The sequence below is a fragment of the Anabrus simplex genome, chromosome 1 (assembly GCF_040414725.1).
Source record: "Anabrus simplex isolate iqAnaSimp1 chromosome 1, ASM4041472v1, whole genome shotgun sequence".
Lineage (NCBI taxonomy): Eukaryota > Metazoa > Arthropoda > Insecta > Orthoptera > Tettigoniidae > Anabrus > Anabrus simplex.
In genome coordinates, this window is record NC_090265.1 from 1172160241 (window position 1) to 1172178351 (window position 18111).

General features: G+C 41.1%; 1 protein-coding gene across 1 annotated transcript in view; it reads right to left on the reverse strand.

Annotated features, from left to right (window-relative positions):
- Positions 1–4444: 4444 nt before the first annotated feature.
- The window catches only part of LOC136858399 (nose resistant to fluoxetine protein 6-like), a 176963-nt gene continuing 163296 nt past the window's right edge, over positions 4445–18111 (reverse strand). Inside the window, exons 13-14 of the mRNA XM_067137917.2 lie at positions 11591–11733; positions 4445–5032 (exon numbers count right to left, since the gene is read on the reverse strand). Coding sequence (XP_066994018.2) covers positions 4802–5032; positions 11591–11733 — 374 coding nt within the window. The 3' untranslated portion in view covers positions 4445–4801. The remainder of the gene's footprint in view (positions 5033–11590; positions 11734–18111) is intronic.

The window sequence follows — 18111 nt, forward strand, 5'->3', positions numbered from 1 at the left end:
ACACAAAAAAAAAACCTCCACCATCGCCAGTTAACACGATTGAACAATATTTACTCGTTAGTGATGCTCGGCGTTGATTTTTTTGCTATTTGCTTTTCGTCGCACCCACACAGATGGGTCTTATGCCAACGATGGGATAAGAAAGGCCTAGGAATAGGAAGGAAGCGGTCGTGGCCTTATTTAAGGTGCAGCCCCAGTATTTGCCTGGTGCAAAAATGGGAAAACCACGGAAAACCATCTTCAGGGCTGCCAACGGTGGGGTCCGAACCCACTATCTCCCGGATGCAAGCTTACAGCTGCGCGCCCCTAACCGCACGGCCAACTCGCCCGGTGCTCGGCAATGATATGGACTAATCAACAAAAGTCTAAATTCATTAATAGACCTGCTATCATAGCCGGTACGGTAAAACTACGTAACACCGGGCGAGTTGGCCGTGCGGTTAGGGGCGCGCAGCTGTGAGCTGGAGATAGTGGGTTCGATCCCCACTGTCGCCAGCCCTGAGGATGGTTTTCCGTGGTTTCCCATTTTCCCACCAGGCAAATGCTGGGGCTGTACCTTAATTGAGGCCACGGCCGCTTTCTTCCCACTCCTAGGCCTTTCCCATCCCATCGTCTCCATAAGACCTATCTGTGTCGGTGCGACGTAAAACAAGTTGTAAAAAAACCTACGTAACACATAAAAGATCAGAAATGCTATTATTTTTATAACCTTTGTTATGTAGTATTTATCGAATTGACCATTAATAACCCAGATATTTGAGATTTCTTTTTGTTACTGGTTCAATGTCGCAATGACACATCGAAGGATTTTGGGGAAGGTAGTGTCCTTGGCCTTAATGAAGGTACTGCCCCAGCATTTGCCTAGTGTGAAAATGGGGAACTACGGAAAAACATTGTCATGGCTGCCACGGTAGGTTTCGAACCCGCCATCTTCCGAATGCAAGCTCACAGCTACGCGAACCTAACCGCACGGTCAACTCACTCGGTGAATTCAATTTTGGGCCTTCACCTACACTACCATTTCACCCAGCTTGATTAATATTAGTTATAGCCTAGACTGTACAGTAGTGCCTTAACCTAGGAATCAATCAGTCAATCTATCAATCAATCAATCAATACTCATCTGCATTTAGGACAGTCGCCCAGGTGACAGATTTCCTACTTGTTGTTTTCCTAGCCTTTTCTTAAATGATTGCAAATAAATTGGAAATTCATCGAACATCTCCCTTGGTAAGTTATTTCAATCCCTAACTCCCGTACCATTAAACGACTTTCTCATACCAACTTTCTGTTCAGTTATTTTCGCGTGGCTCGACTTTCATATGGACTAAGTACTGTAATATGAATATCTCTGTTATCATAGCTGGTAAAGTAAAACTGCTCAAGGCATAAATGGTCGAAAATCGTATTCCCGTAATTTTTATGTATTATATTGGAACATAAATAACGCAGATATTTGAGAATTTAATTTTAGAACTTCCACTAAACTACTATTTCACCCAGCGCAAATAAAATTATTTATAGTCTCGACTGCAGTGCCTTATTGCCCAAATTTACATACTGTACATACATATTGTACATACAGACATGCATACTGGACAGACAGACAGACAGACAGACAGACAGACAGACAGACAGACTGACTGACTGACTGACTGACTGACTGACTGACAGATAGGCGGACATCACGGAAAATTAAAAAAAAATTCCATCTTACTGTAGACACCACTTATGCAATTTACCATTCATTTTTAATTCTGAGCAATGCACAGACAAAATAGTTATTTGTATAAATAAATAAATAAATAAGTAAATAAATAAATAAATAAATAAATAAATAAATAAATAAATAAATAAATAAATAAATAAATAAATAAATAAATAAATAAATAAGCTGCAAGATTGTAGGCCATTACATTTTCTTCAGATATAAGGCATTTGAGTTCTAGACTTTCAAAACTTTTTTTTTTACAATTTATTTTACTTCAGACCAACACAGGGAGGTCTTATGGCGACGATGGGACAGGAAAGGGCTAGGAGTGGGAAGGAAACGGCCGTGGCCTTAATTAATGTACTGCCCCAGCATTTGCCTGGTGTGAAAATGGGAAACCACGGAAAACCACCTTCAGGGCTGCCGACAGTGGGGTTCGAACCCAGTATCTCCCGAATGCTGGATACTGGCCGCACTTAAGCGACTGTAGCTATCGAGCTCGGTGGATAGGAAGGGGTTAGGACTGGGAAGGAAACGGCCGAGTCCTTGATTAAGTATAGCTCTAGCATTTAAGTGGTGTGAAAATGGGCAACCATGTAAAACCATCTTCAGGGCTGTCCACAGTAGGAGTTCGACCTCCCCCCCCCCCTCAACACCTTTTACTTTTCTATTTTTCCTCATTCTTCGAGTGATCGTTTCTTCCCATTCCGGTAGTTATGTTCCTAATCAAAGGGGTTAATTATCACGTGGGGTTATAGCTTATAGAAACAATCACAACACAATTACTATCGCCTATTAATTCGTTACCATGACGACTGAAGAACATTTAACATCAGCCGTGCTCGCGGTTGATGGACATACCGGCATATAAATATACATTCGTGACTATTTCCGCTTTTGTAGCTCGTAGAGTAAACATGTATCAGATATAAAATGTCACATTTTTATAATTTTACTTATACTTTTTAGATATCACTAATATTTCATGAGACATTTGGAATAACGTAATATTGGCGAATATCACCATTATTATTTCTACCTCCGTAGCGTAACGGTTAGTGTTATTAGCTACCGTCCCCTGAGGCCCGGTCTCGATTCGCGGTAGGAAGGCTGGTCTGCGGTTAAAACGGTACATGCAGCTCACCTGCATTGGGAGTGTACTTGAAGGGAGCTGCACCTCCTCGGGTCGAGGATACGAATTTTCTTTACTTTCGCCGTTATTATTTCTCTGGTAACAAAAGCGCATTGAACGTAAAAGATTTAAAATTGTTTTTCACACAACTTTATTATATACTGCGTTTTCATACAATTTATCTGAACAGAGAAATTCGTCATTTCATTGCTATGTCACTTTTGACTGATCACATAGTAACTTATACAGTCTGGTGAACAATATAGCTATCATCGAATTTTAATACGGATTTTTGAGAAATAATATTGAGCCGTTTTCCTGTGATGTCAAGATAACAATTGAACTGATCCTAATTCCGACTTTTTATACCGAACCCGAGATGAAAACGTAGTATGAGGCAACACTTTCAAGTGTGAGGAAGAAATTATAATTTTATTGATATAATGTAGATGTTCTTAGGCTTCTGAGATACACTTCTAATTTCTAAGAATCTAGAGCTAAACAATGGTTATTACTATACAGGGTGTTCGTTAAATACTGAAACAAGTGAACCCAGTATAATTCTGGATATGAAAGAATGCGAACGCAGATTTCCTTAGACAGTTCTACATTGAGAGCACTTTAGGGAAAAATAATTGACTAGGTAACATCGCACTGTACCTACACGTAGTCGTCCTGTAAACAATCCTTGCGGGAAGCAAACGCCCGTACGTAGTGTGTGACATATCTAACACTTTCTCTGCTATATATAATGGACACACGTACCAAGCGGATCCATTGCTTGATCAAGAATAACAGTCGAGAGGATATATCACGCTAACTAGTCGTCACCTCGTAATTTGCAGGCCTACGGGCTGAGCAGCGGTCGTTTGGTAGGCCAAGGCCTGTCAGAACTGTATTCCCAATGGTTTGGTTTGTTTGGAATTCAAGTGAGGCATGGTCTATATTATGAAATATTAACTAAGATAAATGTCCGCCTCTGTGGTGTAGTGGTTAGCGTGATTAGCTGCCACCCACGGAGGCCCGGGTTCGATTCCCGGCTCTGCCACGAAATTTGAAAAGTGGTATGAGGGCTGGAACGGGGTCCACTCAGCCTCGGGAGGTCAACTGAGTAGAGGTGGGTTCGATTCCCACCTCAGCCATCCTGGAAGTGGTTTTCCGTGGTTTCCCACTTCTCCTCCAGGCGAATGCCGGGATGGTACCTAACTTCAGGCCACGGCCGCTTCCTTCCCTCTTCCTTGCCTATCCCTTCCAATCTTCCCATCCCTCCACAAGGCCCCTGTTCAGCATAGCAGGTGAGGCCGCCTGGGCGAGGTACTGGTCATTCTCCCCGGTTGTATCCCCCGACCAAGAGTCTGAAGCTCCAGGACACTGCCCATGAGGCGGTAGAGGTGGGATCCCTCGCTGAGTCCGAGGAAAAAGCCGAACCTGGAGGGTAAACAGATGATGATGATGAACTAAGATAAATTTAGATATGAAGTAAATCGATTTCTTTTGTACAAAGAAAGTATACATTTATTTACGGAGGTAACTGTTAATAACTGATAACTAACTGACAATTTTTGTTACTTGTGAAGTGGTTTGTTTCCTTTGGTGCCACGCAACTTCGTTAGATGGTACTTCTGCTGCAATTACAAAAGCTAACCCGTCAACCATCGGTACACAACAGGAAGTGCGTCACTAAAATTCGTAGACGATGTCTGAATTAACTATATGCAAATAAGTGTGACGTAACTATTTTTGAAATAAAGGGTCAATTCTGAAAATGTTTTTGAGAAATGGACACATTGACAAAAATAAAACACAATATGTTTACCACTCAGTGGACTTAACACTTGCAACGTGAACTCAAATCTGCCAACTTATGTGAACTACGGGCGAAAAGTAAATTAAGTGTTATAATGCCTAAGCCATTCTTCAGCTCGAAGACACATTTAGCTCGATGGTAATTGCACAGTTCATCTTCTAATTTCGTGTCCTCTTCCTGCGGTACCGTTTCCTAACTGCGTGCGGTGAGCGTGGGGACTGTAATTGTCCCAGTCTGGGTCTTCTTCCTTCTTCGTATTCTTCTGCTCATCCTTTGATGGGGCCATAATCTTCAGGAGCGTCACCACGGGAGCTTCAAATGCCACCGATACAATAAACGCCAACATGTAGGATGCTACAACCTGGCCGAAGAACAGGAGTGTCTGTCACAGAAGAAGAGAAAAATTATAATTAATTGAAACAAATTCATAAACATACAATCACGTGAGGGGACAGTGTGGATATAATAATGCATGAAATTTAATGCTATTTTTAGGAAATGTCTTCTAAATAACAAAAAATAAAAGTTTTCCGAATATTGCTGTAGAAAAGTCAAGTTCAGTGTGTAAAATATGGAATTTGGGAAAAAGCAAAACAAGGTCAGATGAACACTCATGTTCATAAAAATCAGAACACCTTGAAAGACTACAGATAGGTAGTTCATATTCACGGAACATGTGCATTAGTATGTTCTGAAGCAAATATTAGCATCTGAACTGTATCGGCCCTCAGGTTCAACCTCCACATCGATATCCCGGCACACCAACACCGACGGGTAAAATGTGCCTGCGGCTCTCGTTGTCGCTGTAAACCGGAGGTAATGGATCAGTGTGACTTGAGCAGACGTGCAGGATGCCTCGCATACGCATGCGAGAACCGTACCGTCAAATGAGTGAGCTATTGGCATGAGAGAACGTGATGAATCCATCCGGGGAATTGCTGCTCGTGTGGGACGAAGTGTGTCGGCAGTACAACGGGTGTGTACATAATGGCTCACAGAAGGCCGTAGAACACGACACGATGGGTCTGGTCGCACCACCCACACCACCTCCCGAGAAGATCGACACCTCATCCGAATGGCATTGAAGGACAGATCTGCATCCTCCTCGGCTCTGGCGAAACAGTGGAATAGTGTAACACATCGTACACTATCAGGATGACAGTCCGTCGCCGTTTATTATCGTCTGGGTTACCGGCGCGTCGTCCACTTCTCCGCCTACCTTTGACTAATGTGCATAAACATGCTTGACTGCAATGGTGTATGGAACGACGTCAGTGGGGATAAGTATGGCAGCGGATAGTGTTTTCGGACGAATCCAGGTTATGTTTGTTCAAAATGATGGCCGCATTTTGGCTCGCCGCAGACAGGGGGAGATGCATCACATTGACTGCATTCGCACAAGACATACAGCGCCATCTCAAGTTTTTATGGTGTGAGGTGCTATAGGGTACAACCACAAATCACAGCTGGTGTATCCAGGGCACTGTGACCAGTTTGACCTACGTGAATGATATCCTGCAACCCGCAGCCATACTCTTTCTGCACGACACCCCAGATGCTGTATTTCAGCAGGACAATGCGCGACCACATGTTGCTGCACGAACACGTGCCTTCTTGTTGACACAGGATGTCAGACTGTTGCCCTGGCCCGCCAGATCACCGGACTTGTCGCCAATCGAAAATGTGTGGGATATGGTGAAACGACGGGTGCGGCGCTGTGACCCAATGCCAACCACCAAAGATGAACTGTGGAACCAGGTGAATGAAGCATGGATGGATATACCCCAGGACGCCCGTGGAGGATCCAGTGCATACTAGACAACAGGACACGTGCTGAACCTAGGTGACTGAAATGCTAATCGTTTCTGCAGAACATACTAATGAACATGTTCTGTTATTATGAACTTCCTATCTCTAGTCTTTCAAGGTGTTCTGTTTTTTAAGAACATGAGTGTAGTACTCTGCTGAATCGTTCCCTAAAAACTTTTCTAAGTTTATGTCCGAAACATCCAGTTTTGTCTGCCGACTGTTCCCTTTGGTTGCATTTGTCCATAGGCCTACATTAACACGCTAGCTGCCATGCGTATCAATCTAATACATTTCTAGTATACATTATGATTCCATGTGTGTAATTTTGATATACGTGCAGTGGTATGTCCCGCTTTGTCCAGTTATGTAGTACTGTCCACAAGCTACTAAGGGAACCCAAAACGTTAATATTTGCCAGATGATAAAATGTTGTTATTATAAAACGTGATCTTAATTTTGAAAGAAAGACATATCTCGTCCCATTAATCTTGAGTTGCAGTAGATCGTCGACGACGTCTGGCTCGTTCGCAGTGCAGATTTTTCTTATTTTCGCGCAAATAAAAAGGCAATTATATTGGCCCCTGGTATAAAGTTATGTGAGAAATCACATTATCAGGACACGTGCATCAATATGATATGATTTGCAATATTATGAAATTGAAAAGTTATATGTTATAACCTCCAATTAGAGTAAAACTCGATAAAACAAGAGAATACAAAAAGTGCCCTGGAAGTGTAGCTTTCTTCATATTGGGAGTAGTATCGAATTATCAAAGGTAGTAAATAACATTTAAATGTTTATAGTTCCGCAATTCTATTACAAATGGCACTTAAGAAAAATGTTTCGTACTAATTATGCTTCATAAAATAATATTCAGAATTTTGAGAAACTTAGTAATTTCCTGACATTTTTATCTGCTTTGCACGTTAATTTTCTGCACCTAAATGGGTTCGCACTATACATATTTTAGTTAGTTGAATATTTAAAAATTAATATCAACATGGTACTCTAGGATTTCTAAAATCCACCACCACCACACGATGGGTTTTAATTCATAGAGGACCGAGCTCGATAGGTGCAGTCGCTTAAGTGCAGCCAGTATCGAGTATTCGGGAGATAGTAGGTTCGAACCCCACTGTCGGCAGCCCTGAAAATGGTTTTCACACCAGGCAAATGCTGGGGCTGTACCTTAATTAAGGCCACGGCCACTTCCTTCTCACTCCTATCCCCTCCCTGTCCCATCGCCGCCATAAGACCTATCTGTGTCGGTGCGACGTAAAGCAACTAGCAAAAAAAAAAAAAAAATGCATAGAGGACAACATTTCTGTTTTCTTCGACCAAAACTGTTTGAACACGTTCTGTCATCAGTCATCACCTTGACTTCTCTCTTGGCATTTCCCTTCCCTCAGCAGAGATCGATTACTGCCTGACGGCACGGAAACAAAGCTGCAGAGTATTCGATTCTCGTCTACAAGCTAATCAATTTGGTCAAAGTGGCCCAATTTTAAAACTAAAGAAACTGGAAAACCCAGTAGCGAGACCGCATTACCAAAGAAATCAGTGATACAAACATGTTTATAAACAGAATATTGGCAGCTGTTGAAATAACTACAGATTAAACACTGTTTTCTTTGCTGTACTTTTCAGAGCTATGTATTTCTGATAACTGTGCTATCGAAGTTTCGATCCATGTATACTGTACTGTAGAAGTCCACACAAGACTTTTTCATAATTAGATAGTGCTTAACCACGCCTTAATTAAGCGAAATCTTATTCTTTTCAATACATTTTCATAAGATCGAATATACTGCCTGTATTTGCATTGCTACCAGGAAGACACAACATAAACTTAGCCAAAATTGAACGGTTATTCGGAGAAACAAAATTGGCTGTACACCTTTTAAAAACAAACATCAACTTGTCAACTACACTTGTTTCCTTTCCACAATTCCAAGTACTCGAGTACATATTCATAGTTTCTTCCAACTTGTGTACGCTCATCAAAATTTAAATCATCTGGAAGTGCTTTAAATTAAAAAGAATATTCACGATTTTTTTTTCCACTTCACTCCACAGGGGCTTCGTCTTAATGGAGAGACTTTGAGTTCTACGTCATGTTTTTCCATCTCTTTATATGTTCAACATAGTCAATAAAGAAGGAATCAGTGGAATTCGAAAGGTGATGATACCCTGTTCTTCCAATTAACTAAGCAAAACGTTTGAAAGCCAATATATAAAAGTTTTCCAACTTCATTATCAGTTTCTCAGTTTTAGAAAAAAACTTCCACAACGGAAGTGTTTCGTAACTGGAGTATTTTGATGGATTCTCGTTATAATTTAATTTGATTAATTAAGAAGTTCAACCACAGAAGACAAGTTTCATTTTACTGCATGGGCACATCGATTCACTGAAGAGAAATATGCTTTTAAATATCCATTTGATGGCTGGCAATAATATCATCCAACTTGTAAAAGTGTGACTCAGAAGGTTTTCATATTCCACACCGCAAATGAACAGACTTTTTTCAGTGACTCTCTCCTGATTGTGAATATATTGAAGTACTAAAATATTTTGTATACTATAGCTTCGACATCAACTGGAAGTTAATTTGCTGCTGTGTGAATACTGTTGTACGCCACGACCACTTCCACTTTGTTGTTTGTCAAAGTTTTGCACCAATTTGCAATTCCTTTCAGTACCACCAAAATTCGGATTAGCATTGTCGGCTAACAACGCTATGACTTTGTCCAATAAGTTATATTGCTTCCGTATTTCCATGCTATAGTTTACCAAGATTTTAGCTGTTTCACATTCAATTACCCTTATTTTAATTCATAACTAAGGAATAAAATCTCATAAGATCAGCAGCAATTTTCGGATGTGTGTGGTTGGATGAATCAGTCATAAGCTCTTCTAGTTACTTCCACGATAGTTTTATTCACAAAATGGGCCAGCACATTCACTAAAAGCTTCTTACGTTTATTGCACTCCTATTACAGACCTTTTTAATACCGGGCGAGTTGGCCGTGTGATTAGGAGCGCGCAGCTTTGAGCTCGAACCCCACTGTCGGCAGCCCTGAAGATGGTTTTCCGTGGTTTCCCATTTTCACACCAGACAAATGCTGGGGCTGTACATCAATTAAGGCCACGGCCGCTTCCTTCCCATTCCTAGGCCTTTCCTATCCCATTGATGCGACGTAAAAAGCAAAATAGCAAAAAAAACCCTTTTTAACAATGGAAGCAGTGCTATTCATTGAACGAAAACTCTGAATGTTTTTGACAATGCGATGCGTGGAAGTTCCTTCTTTTGATGCAGAGTGTAATTCCTCTTAATCCGCTATCACTGTTTTTTAAATACATCATTTTATTGGATGGCGATGGTAATGTTGTATCCTTATGCCTTTTTGTCATTCATTCTGTTCTACCATGTGATCTTAAACATTTCTAATTACACATTGTGCACTCTTCCAACTTTGATTTTAAAATATGCGAAAAACCTTGCTAAAGTTTGAGTACACATTGTAAAGTGTATGAACATATAAATGAAAACTTCCAGTCTACTGTATTATACCTACAAATACAAACAACAAGTATGTGCTACCAAAATAATTCGCCGAATGACCAAACCAGAAACAATCTCTGCGCGAATTTCGTTGGAATGCAAGACCCACCAAAACCAAAACAGCGAAAGGATTTATGGGAAAAGTATTTATCAGTACTGAGGCTATTTCGGATCCACGCGGAATGTAATATCGTTCATTAGTTCATATTTGTTTCTCCGGATTCACTTCCACTCAGTCAAGAGAGAAGCAGAGAGTGCTGGCTGGAGTCAGATGCTGGAGAGACTGCAACAAAGTATCCAAAACCTGGACTGTCCCAGTAAAACTGGAAAGTATGGTCACCCTACACATGGTTCAGCTCGAGAGGTTATTAGAGGAGGGACGTCTATATTGCTTGGGAACTGAATAAACTGGCTCCTGGTGGATTTATGAACAGAGTACTTAGATAAACCGAGAAGCTTTCAGTAATGTTGGTAGAAAAGAGCAGAAATGTTATCCTCTATGAACTACAATTCATCATGTCGTGGTGGTCATTACCTTTTTATCACAATACATACATTTGAAACTCCAAAACAATTCCCGACTGTACGCTGTCCCCCGTCTTCTGTTTTCAGTTTCTCGGGCAATGTGGCAGTGCCTACAAGGCCCCTTTCTTTGAGGGCACAGTAGCTACTCACTAAATTGCTTTAATTTTGTTCAGTACCAGCAAGCAGGTTTTTGACCTCAGTAATCGAACTCTACCATCTCTACTTGTGGTAAAAATTGACTATGAGAGCTAAGCGGTATGTAAAGGCATCAGAATGACACCTCAGAGGAGATACGGATGTACAGGAACTCCATACATACTAATATGGCATGGTAAGTTTCTTATCATGGAAAAACGGCGATAATTACAGTGTGTACTCAATTGGTCATCGAGCAGATGAGACATACAGTAATTAAGAGTGATTTCCAATTTTTACACCAGGAACATACCGGGCTGTATATTAATTAAGACCACGGTCACTTCTTTCCCAGTCCGTTTTCTATTCCATCGTCCGGCTCCATGGCTAAATGGTTAGCGTGCTGGTCTTTGGTCACAGGGGTCCCGGATTCGATTCCCGGCAGGATAGGGAATTTTAACCATCATTGGTTAATTTCGATGGCACTGGGCTGGGTTTATGTGTCGTCTTCATCATCATTTCATCATCATCATCATCATCATCATCATCATCATGACACGCAGGTCGCCTACGGGAGTCAAATCGAAAGACCTGCACCTGGCGAGCCGAACATCTCCTCGGACACTCCCGGCACTAAAAGGCATACGGGATTTCATTTCATGTTCTATTCCATCGTCGCAAGAACGAATAATATTAATATAAAAAAACCTGCTTGAATGAGTGAGATGTTAAACCTACATGAAAATTGTTGTTAACCGCTGGAAGATGAAGTTATTACTGAAAACTATGAAATTTAAGAGCATGAATTTGTTGACAAGAGGAAACTTGTACACAGGTAAATATACTGTAGGTACCGGAAAGTTACACTACAGGGCTAACACAATGATAAACAGACAGGTATACATACGACAGTCTCCATAGTCAGATGGAAAGGGCTGTCCATTCGCAACGGTACCAGATGGATGATCAGTGGGTGGACGAGGTAGGCGCAGTAAGTGACACGGCTGAACGGGTGTATGATACTGAGCGACAGAAACTTGTTCACGTAACCTGAAAATAAACCATGAAATTTACAAAATAGAGTCACACATCATGAAAACCATATCTATCAAGATCTTTACACAAAGGGTTAGCCACTCGTATGAGTTAATGAATTAAGTGGAAAGTTGGAACACAATTGGTAGCATAGGTCTGAGAAAACTTCCTCGGACCTAGTCGAAATATGTCATTGGTTGCAAAAAGCACGCACCGTGACCGGGCCGATCAGGTCAGACGGTATAGTGCTGGCCTTCTGACTCCAGGTTGGCAGGTTCGAGCCTGGCTCATTCCGGTGAATTGAAGGTGCTCAAATACGGCAGATTCGTTTCAGCAGATTCACAGACACGTAAGAATCTCATAGGGACAAAATTCTGATACCCTGGCGTCTACGAAAACTGTACAAGTAGTTAGCGGGGCGTAAAACCCGTAACATTATTATTAAAAATGCTTGACATTTACATACGAATAGTGTAACAAATTAATTAAAAGCAATCGCTTAAACATTAATACGAAAATTATGGACAGCAACTTAACACATTTCCTTCTGTGCAGCGTAATTTAATTACAACGTTGTCACTCAGAAATTCACTGAATATTTACGAAATTTCTCCATAGCCAGAATCCTTGAGTTCATAGTGAGATAATAGCTTATTCATACGATCGAGTCTCCAATCTTATTACATTGGTCCCCCCCCCCCCCCCGGCCTCTTTTCTTATTTACAACAATCATAGCAAATGTCATTATATGAGGCTATTTCGGATCCACACGGAATGTAATATCGTTCATTAGTTCATATTTGTTTCTTCGGATTCACTTCCAGTCAGTCAAGAGAGAAGCAGAGAGTGCTGGCTGGAGTCAGGTGTTAGTTAGGAAAATGCGTAAACCATAGGTCTACGAATATGAGCCCGCACGCAAGTGTACCTGAAGATTCTCTATATAGCGCATGAAAATGCATGGAACAGAGCTATAAGCGCAATAAGCACAACACGTAAAAGCAACATCTGAACCATCTTCCGAAGCACATTTCATTGATGAAAAATCAAATGCCATATGAAGTACGTTTTTGAAGTTCGAAACATAATTATAGGTTTAGCGTAACCAGCTGACTGCTACGCCTACTGAAGTATAGAGTGATCCTACTGTAGCAGATGACTGGTTTTGCGTGACGGAGAACATTTTCATTATAAATACCCCATAGCCCACTTTAAGTTCGGGATTATCACCAAGTGTTCTTACGTAATCTGTAGACAGCGGAAGTTAGGCTCTAAAGGTCAATATTTTAGGCGCCTAAAATAGGCTCCTTAACTGTTAAATTTAGGCACTAAAATGAATAATAGCCAGACATATATAACTCAGCAGATATTAAGAAAACATTAAAACAGTGACATAAATGACCTTAATTTAATGTGCAACTAGCTGATATGCCCGTGATTCGCTACGGGATTCTCAGATAGACTGACTTTGTGGTTTTCCTAACTGAAGTCAAGTAGGTCATTACAAAAACGTCAGTAGGAATGTAGCGATTAAAAGCAATGTTATCATATAAAACACTCGATCAAATGAAAAACCGCACATTTTCTCACTTGTAACGAACAGCACTACAGTGCCGATCTAACAGTCCGAAGTTCCAGCGCTGGAATGACCAGGCGGCAGACAACCGTGAACACTCCCCTGCCCTTTTTCCGTTAAATATGCACACTGCTCATTCCAATCAGTGCCTCAGAGTAGGGATTGAATAGCTCCGATGGTATGATGAACCAGTGTGTTACGTACCAGTAGTATCAGAAAATTTATGAACCAGAGGAATGGCATGCTAAAGAAGAAAGTTATCTAACTCCCCAGCTACTTCCCGCCAATATACAGGCAGGTTGTTACACTCAGTACTACCGGGCAAGTTGGCGTGTGCTTTAGGGGCGCTCAGCTGTGAGCTGCTTCCTTCACACTCCTAGCTCTTTCCTATCCCATCGCCATCATAAGACCTATCTGTTTCAGTGCGACGTAAAGCAAATTTAAAAAAAATATACGGTATGCAGCGGTAACCCAATCTATCGGAGATGAGTGGCAACAGAAGACACAAAGCACATCACAACAAACAACGGTCAATGTAATGTTATTGTTGATCAATTTTATGAGCTTTCTATATTGTAGGCCTTCACATTTAGTTTTCTTTCGACTCTGTGATATTAGGGCGGCTTAAAAAATATTTATAGTGTAGACCCTAGTTCATTATTCTCCGACTTTACATACCGATTTTCATTAAATTCTGTCTACCAATCTTTTTGTGACCCGGCGTTGATATAGACAGTAACAAAAATCCAAATTCATGAATATCTCTGTGATCATAGCCGGTACGGTAACAATGTATAAGACATAAATAATCGGAAATTTAATACTATATAACTTAAGTTATGTAGTATTTATCGATACGACCACTAATAACATAAATATTTGAGAATTAATATATAAATATTAATATACATTGCTCAGAATTTAAAAAGGATGGTATATCTGTACCGGTTATGTCCACGGTAACAAGGAAATGTACTTTTTCCTTTTCCGCAATGTCTGTCTGTCTGTCTGTCTGTCTGTCTGTCTGTCTGTCTGTCTGTCTGTCTGTCTGTCTGTCTGTCTGTCTGTCTGTCTGTCTGTCTGTCTGTCTGTCTGTCTGTAGACGTATCATGAGAAAACAGCTAAGAGAATGTAATGAAAATCTGTATTTAAAGTCGGGGAATGAGCCACTACAATCTAGGCTACAAATAATTTTATTCATGCAGAGCAAAATGGTAGTTTAGGGGAAGGCTTAAAGTTTAATTCTCAAATATTTATGTTATTAGCGGTCCTGTCGATAAATACTTCATAACTAAAGTTATATACTCGTAGAATTAAATTTCCGACCATTTATGTCTTCTACATTTTTACCGTACCTGCTATCATAACAGAGATACAGTATTCATGAATTTGTATTTTTGTTACTAAGTCCATATCAACGCCGAGCCACGAGAAAATGGGTGAACAGAATTTAATGGAAATCGGTATATAGAGTCGGGGAATAATAAACTATAGTCTAAGGTATAAACAATTGTATTCACTCTGGACGAAATGGTAGTTTAGGAAAAAGCGCCAAAATTTTATTCTTAAATACCTGTTATTGGTCCTATCGAAAAGTACTACATAACAGAATTTATAGAGAATACAATTTCCGATCAATTATGTTTTATACAGTTTTACCGTACCGACTATGATAAGAGTGGTATTTGAGAGTCGGAAAAAACTAAATGTGAAGGCCTACCATATCGAAATTTCCCCCTGTGGGTGGGGGCGGTAGAATAACACCCACGGTATCCCTTGCCTGTCGTAAGAGGCTACTAAAAGGGGCCTTAGGAGCTCTGTAATTTGGAGCGTGGGTTGGCGACCACGAGGCCCTAAGCTGAGTCCTGGCATTGCTTCCACTTCCTTGTGCCAGACTCCTCACTTTCATCTATCCTATCCGACCTCTCATGGTCAACTCTTGTTCTTTTCCGACCCCGACGCTATTAGGTTTGCGAGGGCTAGGGAGTCTTTCATTTTCACGCCCTTCGTGGCCCTTGTCTTCATTTGGCCGATATCTTCATTTTTCGAAGTGTCGGGCGGGCCCCTTCCATTTTTCTCTCTGATTAGTGTTATATAGAGGATGGTTGCCTAGTTGTACTTCCTCTTAAAACAATAATCACCACCACCACTACCATATCGAAAGATCATAAAATTGATCAACAATAACATTACGTTGACCATTGATTGTTGTGATATTCTTCGTCTCTAATGCTACCACTCATCTCCGATAGATGGGATTACTGCTGCGTACCGAGTAGACCTATAACAGCCTGCCTGAATATTGGCGGGAAATTGAAGGGGAGTTAGATAACTTTCTTCTCTAGCATACCATTCCTCTGGTTCATTCATTTTCTGATACTGCCAGTGCGTAACACGGTGGTTAATCGTAGTATTCCAGCTATTCGATCCCTACTCTGACGCGCTGATTGGATTGATCAGTGTGCACATTTAAGGGAATAATGGCAGAGGTTCATTTATGACCTGGTCGATAATTACAATTTCGGCCTATTCCAAATTATAGCACTACAATTCACTAAATAACTAAAAATTCAACCCTGAAATGAGCCATTTCTTAAGAAAGGCTTCTTCCGCTTCACTTTTATTAAATTTTACATTAATTTTATTCCAAATTAGCAGCCAAGAAGGGGTTTCTCCTCTGCCTTGGAGGAAAAATGTGCCCCCAAATCAGATAGAATTTCTCCCACCAGTGTAGTCAATTGAGATTTTCCAACTCATTGGGTACTCCTGGGAAACAGAGGAAAAGGCTCACGGTTGTCTGCGACCTGGTCCTTTCAGCGCTGGAACTTTGGACTGTTAGATCGGCATTGTACTACTGTTCGTTTGTTAAAAGTGAGAAAATGTGTGGGTTTTCATATGATCGAGTATTTCATATGTTAGCATCGCTTTTAATCGCGACATTCCTACTGGAGTCATTGTAATGACTAATGCAGTCTTTGTTCGGATGTAAAAAGGCAGGTGGAGAGTGAGAGCCTGCCATTATAATGAAAATACCCCAACTTGATTATGACTGATGGTAGGCCTAGGCAAGAGAGCCTACCATTACAATGAAAATTTCCTAACCCAGTCTTCACATAAAGAAAGACATTTGGTGACTTCCCCGTCGCGTTTCTAGGGTAACATTAAGAGCTATGCAATTGATTACATTCTTACTCAGAACGTTTACACTACCTAACCAAGAATTCTGTATACAATGTAGAATTCCGTTGTGAAGTACGGGTACATCAGCTAGTCGGTATTAAAAGAAACCAAATACATTTCACAATCGGCACATATAATTCACAATGTTATAGACTGGCGTCAAACATCGTGTCGTTAGTTGGCATCCCAGTAAATAATAAGCACTTTTTCTAAATTGTTCACGGGAAAGTTATGGCGTTTGTCACTAAGTTAATTTGTACTCTGAGAAAAAGCGTTCAACGTCAACTGAAGACACAGGGCAATATTTTAAGTTTTTGATAAGATGAACTGGGATTTCACTTTCACCTTCATCGTCATTCTTTCCTGTTAGCGGCAACGAACACACTCTTCAAACCGATGTATTCCTGAAGACCTGAATCAAACTTCTTATTCACCTTTTCAGCCGCAGCTCCTGGTGCTTCAGATAGTTTCTGTTCTGCTACGTTCAGTAGCTCAGTTTGATCATAAAGAGGTTTTTAATGACTTCCAAGAGCAGTGACAGTATTTGCAATGAATGCGAAATGAGTCTTGATGTACACCAAGTCATTTCCAATACTTTTTTTTTTTGCTAGGGGCTTTACGTCGCACCGACACAGATAGGTCTTATGGCGACGATGGGATAGGAAAGGGCTAGGAGTTGGAAGGAAGCGGCCGTGGCCTTAATTAAGGTACAGCCCCAGCATTTGCCTGGTGTGAAAATGGGAAACCACGGAAAACCATCTTCAGGGCTGCCGATAGTGAGATTCGAACCTACTATCTCCCGGATGCAAGCTCACAGCCGCGCGCCTCTACGCGCACGGCCAACTCGCCCGGTATTTCCAATACTAGAGTCATTCAGAACTTTCTTAGCGTTTTTACACAAACTGAATCATCCTCAAAAGTTGACACAAGCTCTTTGACTGCTCGGAAATGCTCACTGTAGTAGTCTTCTGCTCACAGCCATATTCCCCATCGAGTGAGCACTGGTTCTGGAGGAAGAGGAACATCTGGAAGTTTCTACCTGAAAGCCTGTACTTTTAATGGAGGCTTGCGCCAAGCAGGTGACATGGACAAGAGAAGGGAAAAGCACCTTAAGTGTACGCATGCCAGGTGCCATATACGAAGCAGCATCTGCCAAAGCTATTAAAACTTTCTTTTCATTGGAATTTATAACTTTGGGTCCGCCCAAGATTGTCCGTAATTTCTTGTTTTTTCTTTTTTTTTCTTTTTTGCTAGTTGCTTTACGTCGCACCGACACAGATAGGTCTTATGGCGACGATGGGACAGGGAAGGGCTGGGAGTGGGAAGGAAGCAGCCGTGGTCTTAATTAAGGTACAGTCCCAGCATTTGCGTGTGAAAATGGGAAACCACGGAAAACCATCTTCAGGGCTGCCGACAGTGGGGTTCGAACCTACTATCTCCCGAATACTGGATACTGGCCGCACTTAAGCGACTGCAGCTATCGAGCTCGGTAAGTCCGTAGTTTCACCAACTGAGAACTACAAATATGAATTTCCAAGATCCGTCTTTATTCTAGAAGAAGCATCCTCATACGTATGTTGCAAATGTGTTTTTAGAAGGGTCGACTCGGAAGGGACTGATTGGTGGTACTACTTCACCAA